General features: G+C 47.8%; 1 protein-coding gene across 1 annotated transcript; it reads right to left on the bottom strand.

The window, feature by feature from the left end:
• Positions 1-222: 222 nt before the first annotated feature.
• On the bottom strand, positions 223-6,174 carry LOC119561004 (eukaryotic translation initiation factor 2-alpha kinase). Its single transcript, XM_037874820.1, has 4 exons — positions 5,636-6,174; positions 3,398-4,133; positions 2,159-3,316; positions 223-2,041 (listed from the first exon to the last, which is right to left on the bottom strand). Exons 1-4 carry the CDS (start codon positions 5,857-5,859, stop codon positions 674-676), a joined length of 3,486 nt encoding a protein of 1,161 aa, XP_037730748.1. The 5' UTR covers positions 5,860-6,174; the 3' UTR covers positions 223-673.
• Between the last annotated feature and the right edge of the window lie 171 nt (positions 6,175-6,345).

The raw sequence follows: 6,345 nt of genomic DNA, 5'->3' as shown, positions 1-6,345 counted from the left end.
AAATTAAAATCGTTATATTTCTATAAGAGGTCACAACCTTTTCAAGAATCTTTAAAAATGGTGGGTCGTATTCTAGTTGAGGAATACCTTTCCATATTCTTGGCTTTAAATTTGATTTATAAGGCCATTTATCGCCTTACTTAATTTGATGGCATCTTTATAAGGCGAGCCAGGCGATAACTCACAACCATTATCTCTGCTTGCATATACAAAACATTTCCATTAAAATTTTTGACAGTTTTATTTTATCTCTTATCGCCTACGACTAAAAACAAACTTTCGCAATGGTTGGGCGGCTACATAGGTAGAAACAACTAAGACAAACAATTTTGCATCGTAGGTCATCATCTTAGGCTAACGACTGTTTTTGGAGTACATTTTTATGTATATGTATAATTCCTAACGTAGTCTTAAAAACAAAAGGACATTTTGTTGTTGGTAATTTGCGACACGCAAGAGTTTAAAAGGTAAACGTAATACAAAACTTATTTAATCTATAGTGGCCCTTGAATGAATCTTCGACTTGTCGTGGTCGAGGTCAGCGAATGAGGCGTAGCCAGGTGAGGGTTAACCGGTAGCGGTAGGGATGACTTAAAGCGAAATGCTAACTGATGACTGAACTTGGCGCTGACAGGATGGTTCTCCAAGCCCGTGGCCTATGTTATCTGGTCTATCACTGATGCTGCTCGCTGGAGCTGCTGAAGGTGCGACTGCGACTCAGGCGTCTGGCCCGCTCCGCCAGAGCCGCCTGCTCGATGCGCCCGTCCGACAGGTGGTGTGGCAGGAAGTTGTGCAGCTGGCTCTTTAGCTGTTTAGTCTGCGGGCGCTGCTCTGGATGGGCGGATAGCATCTGCTGGAGAAGTTCGTACTGCTGCGGGTAATTGGCAGCGAAATCCGTGGGGTACTGGCCATCCCGAAGACTGCGCAGCGTCTTGATCCGCTCCATTTCGGTGGAGAAGTACACGTGCAGCTCGAAGAAGATCAGGCCCAGCGAATAAATGTCCACCTTGTAGTCGTAGTGCTGGCCGAGCAATTGCTCCGGCGACATGTACAGGTGGGTGCCAACCTGCTGTGTGTGTCGTGCACAGGAGGGCAGTCCACTGTGATCTCCGCATTTGGCGACCAGGTTGGGAATATCCGCCATGTCGGTCACCAGTCCGAAGTCTCCAATCTTAATTTGTCCATCCTGAGAAAAGAATATGTTGCTCGGTTTGAGATCCCGATGGATAAGCCCCTTCAGATGTACATAGTCAACGGCATCAACTATCTGGTGAAATATGTCCGAAATGTGGGCTGACCTGGTCTCCGATCGGTTATCTCTTAACCAGTCGCGCAGGCTTTCCTTACGGCATAGCTGCATCTGAATGTAGAGGTACACTTTGCTAGGTCTAGCCACCGCTCCGTTCTGAATAGTGGCACTCGGAGGCGTCGCATGGCTCCCGTTATGGTTGTTATTGTGATTCTGGGCCAACGCCAGGGTAAGGGGCTTCCTGCGAGCTTTATTATCGTCCTCCGCCTCATCACTCTCATTGCTCTTGGAGCGCACAGATTCGATTTGAAAGGAGTTGGATACTAGCTGGTGCTGTGAGTAGTTAATGTTCTTGAGGTCAAACGAGGCCGAGTGGATATCAATGGACACGGAGCTGCGGTGGTGCCGCCTATTGCCGTTCTGCTCCTCCTCGTCATCATCATCATCATCGTCGTCATCATCCTCTCCTTCTGCCTTTAATGCGGCCGACTGCGACTCGCTGCGGAACTCAATTAGCGAATCCTCCTCCTCGTCGTCGTCATATTCCTCCCTAATGTTCCTAAGTGATGACTCGCCATGTCCATGGAAGTCATGGCTGCAGGCCGTGCTATTGGCTGCATCCGAGACCCAAGACAAGAGCTGCTGGTGACGTTTCTCCTGCAACTGTTCTGCCAACGAGGGCATTGTACTATCGTCCGGCGTCTCTATTTGGATGGAGGTAGACAACTCGTGGGCGAGCAGTTTGCGATCCTCCTCTTCTTGCCAACCAGTTGGCGGAGTTTCGGTCCATGACTGAAAGATAAAGATAATTTATTTATCTCATTTATTGTATTGTTTTAAAATCCTAAGCGTTAATTACATTCTAGACTATTTTCTTTATAACTTATTTTAACCTGAACAATCACTTACATGAAAGTAGCGCACAATGTTGTGGTGCTCGCAACTGGCCAAAGTTCGGGCCTCGCGCAGGACCCGTTGCCTTGAAGATTCCTTATTGGGAAGCGTTATACGCTTTATGGCGTACCGGTTCTCGTCCAGCTTATTCTTGGCTTCGAAAACCACTCCGAAGCCGCCGCGACCGAGGCACTGCATCAGCTCAAAGTCAGACTGGAAGCGCGAGGTGTAATGTTCGCCAGAATTCGACGTGGACTCCGAAATGGTACGCTGGTTTCCGCGACCGGATGGGAAGCTAAAACGGTTTCCGGGTCGTTGCATCGGAACCACGGGACCTAGTAGAGCCTGTGTTGATGCTTCGGTGGCCTCGATGGCTGTCTGTACTGGCACATGGCGTTCAATGACCAGATACTCGCGCTCTACTCGTTGGTTTCGCTGTCCCATGAAAATATTGAGAATTACTGCCGAGGTAAAAGCAATGACCACGATTTCCTTCCACCAGAACCAAAGCGACAGAATCACCACCTTCACAGGAGCATCAATGTCGTCCAGACTAAAGCCCAGATCGTCGTTAATGCTATTGTTGGCAGAATGCTCTGTTCCCTCAGATGTGTTGCTAGGAGGCGTTGGAGCTTGGATTGCGGGAAGGCCGCTAGGAGTATTTTGTTTACCGCACTCCGACGGACCTTCCAGTTCTCCGGTGGTGTAGAAGTAAAAACCATTGCCATTGACAAACTCCGAGGCATTAAGTACAGACTGCGCTGCTACAGCGAAATTCTGGTCATCATACGGCACCAGTTCTCCTCCTTGGGGTCCCGTTCCATCAGCTATCACCTCAGGCTCCTCTTGGTCTTTTCGGAAGATGACCAGAGAGTTGCTGCTGGCGGCTATCGGCTTCCATGGAATCTTGGGCATAAGACTGGTGTCGCCTGTCAGCTGCTGATAGGCTTTCGTCTGGTCCATTATCTCCTGGCGCAAACGGATCGACTCCTGAATATATAGCTGCCTATCGTACATGCCCAAGTAGATGGACGGTGGGCTCTGTGGAGCATTTGGCAGCTCATCGTCTTCCTGGTCCTGGTCCCATAGCCACTGAGCTGAGCTAAACAGATCAATAGGTTTCAGTTCGTCTTCGGCATTCGTATTCCAGGCACTGACAATTGGGTGATCGAACTAGGAAGACGATCGAAGAAACGGATAATTTAAAATCCAATGTTCCATTTTTATTCAATTTATTACGTCTTTACCACTTACTTTGTACTTCCATAGCATGGTTTGTGGGTCACTTTTGCTGAACGCGCAGATAATGCCCTCAGGCACCACCACCTTTATATTCACGTCTAGGACAGCCAGCTCCAGCTCATCGCGTGGCTGCTGTTGGCACTCGGAAGGTCGCACCAGATCCAACTCGTGTTGACCCACGCTGAAGTTCCACCGCTCCATCCCGGTGCGGGATTCGACAGCTCTCACTGTCTGTGTCTGGCGGCGCACCACGATAACATCGTCAAGGAGCGGATCATGGCCCACAATGTACCCCGCCTCGTCCCTGAGCTGGTCAGCATCCTCTGACTGATCCTCCTCTTCGGGCTCCCTAATGGTGTCGTCGATGGCCAGTCCATCCTCCGTGGAGTTTACACATCCGCTTAAAGAACATTCATAAAGGAGCTGGCCTGTGCGAACCGAAACGCCGTAGGAGCGAGTCTCCTTGCCTCCGGAAATCACCAAGTCATCACTAAACTTGGCACTCGAGCTTAGCAGGTGCTCCGCTGTGATCGGAATGGGATCGATGGAGTCACCGTCGAACTTGTAGATGCCGCCGCTGAGCGAGGGAATCATGCGCACGAACTGTCCATTGTTGGTCAGCTCCAGACGGTGGATGCTTGACGAGATCAGCGGTCCGGGTCCAGTAGGCACACTCCAGCGCAGTTTGCCGGACTTTGCGATGTCCAGAGCGCTGAGTCGTCCGTCCAGTGTGGAAATGTAAAGGAGTCTGCGGGTAAACAGAAAACGGTTTAGTTACAAGCTGAATAAAATATCACGGCCTCATAAAAAAAAGTGTCCTTGTATCTGAAAATTAAGGGTAAAAAAGGTTCGAACAAAAAATGGAAAGTTTGAGAAGCTATGGTTTAAGTAAATACACATTTTACATGGACGTAAAATCTACTCTGCAAATGGTGTTTCGGTGTTTTAAATGTAATGTATTTCAAACGTTCTTTCAATCATATTTCATAATTCGTGGTTCTATAAAATAGAAATTTTATTTATATTTTTGCATCAAAATTGTCCAAAATTGTTCAATTCTATTCCAATCTATAAAGGTTATCATTTCAATATCTTTCAAAAATCAAAAATCAACATATATTAAAGTATAAATCTTTGGTGATGCGAAAACTGACTTTTATTTTTATATATGCAGCGATTTAAAAAAAAAAAAGAAAACTATATATTTGCCACAGAAATTGTGTTTGTTTATATTAATAAAAAAAAATTTTTCAAAACTTAATAAAAAAAAAATGGGAGACAGTTAAGAACCCCACCGTCTTCTTAAAGGTCGCATTTCAGAATGTGCCCTTTCAAGCCTGTCCCTGAATTTTATCAGTGTGAGCGACAGATTTCGTCACCTGGTGCAAGGTGCATTGCAAGGATAAAGGCTATGCGAAGAAAGGGTCACACTGGCATCCCAGCTGACTGGGGGAAGAGTGTGGGAGGGGAGACACTCAGCTGTTTGCGCGCCAAGGAGAAAAAAATCAGAAACAACAAGTGTCCGTTGGCTCCTCTCCCCATTTCCCTATTGCCATCTCTGTTCCGCCCACTGAAGAGCCGAAAATGGCGCCCTCCAAACGAGGGAATAAGGCAAACGGGAGGAGAATGGTGAAATTCGATGAAAACTTAGACAAGCGCAAAGAAAGCAAAACAATCCGCGAAACCAGTTCGTTTTGGCGTGCATAAATAAACATATCTCGACTGGCTCTCGCAAACAAAAAACAGGTAACAGTTTTGCAAGTGACTCACCGCATGCTTGATAAGCGTCCACTGATAGGGGGCTTTAGAGTCGGTTAAGGTACGAGCCAAGTTGGATCATATTATCAGATCAGTGGCAAACTTCGAGTTGGGCAGTAGTTATGGCTTGGTAAATAGGCACTTTATCAAAACAGCTTAAACATTTTAAAAGGTCGAACTAAAAGGGATTATATGAACAGATACGTCGGGAATTTCGAGTTCAGCACGAACTGTGCTCACTGCACTGTTTTCCTCGAACTCTCCGTTCTAGCTGAATAGATAGAACCTTTTGAGTAGTTTATTCAAATATTAACAGCGTGGGTTTTTAATATTTGCTTAGCTGCTGGCGTTCCCTCACTTGCACTGCCTTATAGCGAACGTTCGAGAACATATAAACATAACAGAAGGGTCACACACATAACGCACTCAGCTGCTTCTTCTTAATCCATCCGATACAAGTACACTCCCCCCGATATTTTGAACAGTACCTACCTACGGCCGATCCGGCGTTCCTCCTGATCCACGCAGTGCGTGAGGGCAGGGGCATGGGGTGCTCCCGTCGTCTGGAGTTCCGAGTCTGCGTTTGGGTCCCCCGCTCGCACCTGGGCGGGATTTATGGCCACCAAGCCGGCCATGGTCAGCGCCATCAGCTGCAGGAGACTCAGGTTCCGGCGACGCTGCCTGACGATGCCATCCAGGTCGTCCTGCATGCCCATCGTACGCGCATATATACGTAATGCTTGTCTACGGCCGATCAGGGGCTCGGGGAACGGAAACGGGAGCGGAGCGGGGAATGCAAGTCTCTAATTGGCTCGAACGGTGACGTGTTGACGACTCTCGGGGGTCGGTGGGTGGAACAGCGGCGGCAGTGGCTCCCGGCAGGGTCGGCGCACATCTCCGCATCACTCTCGAACGCGCCCGCAGCAAGCAATTGCTATTCGACTCTATAATTGCACTAATATCGGCCAATTTCAGCTTGTTTTTCTTCCGATTTGCCCGCGACACGCTGCTGATGTGCAGTGTGACCGTGTTTTGGCCGACATTAAATAACAGTGATGACACCATTCCTGGCTTTATTTCGTCATTGATTAAAAAAAACCGAGAAAATACCGCTTTCTCAGGTGGCGGCCAAAGGTACAGTAAGCATTTGATAGGTGTGAATTGTTTGGCTGAAGGTGCGTTTTTTATTTGATTGATTTAAA

Source organism: Drosophila subpulchrella, unplaced genomic scaffold, assembly GCF_014743375.2.
Source record: "Drosophila subpulchrella strain 33 F10 #4 breed RU33 unplaced genomic scaffold, RU_Dsub_v1.1 Primary Assembly Seq354, whole genome shotgun sequence".
NCBI classification, from domain to species: Eukaryota; Metazoa; Arthropoda; class Insecta; order Diptera; family Drosophilidae; genus Drosophila; species Drosophila subpulchrella.
This window is presented reverse-complemented; position numbering and strand designations above follow the sequence as displayed.

Bases quoted from the DNA above. Each gene is read 5' to 3' on its own strand.
- LOC119561004 (XM_037874820.1), bottom strand. From the start codon at position 5,859: ATGGGCATGCAGGACGACCTGGATGGCATCGTCAGGCAGCGTCGCCGG. The intron at 4,134-5,635 runs GTAGGTACTGTT...GTTTACCCGCAG, and splicing joins GAACGCCGGATCGGCCGTAG to ACTCCTTTACATTTCCACAC. The intron at 2,042-2,158 runs GTAAGTGATTGT...TTTATCTTTCAG, and splicing joins ACATTGTGCGCTACTTTCAT to TCATGGACCGAAACTCCGCC.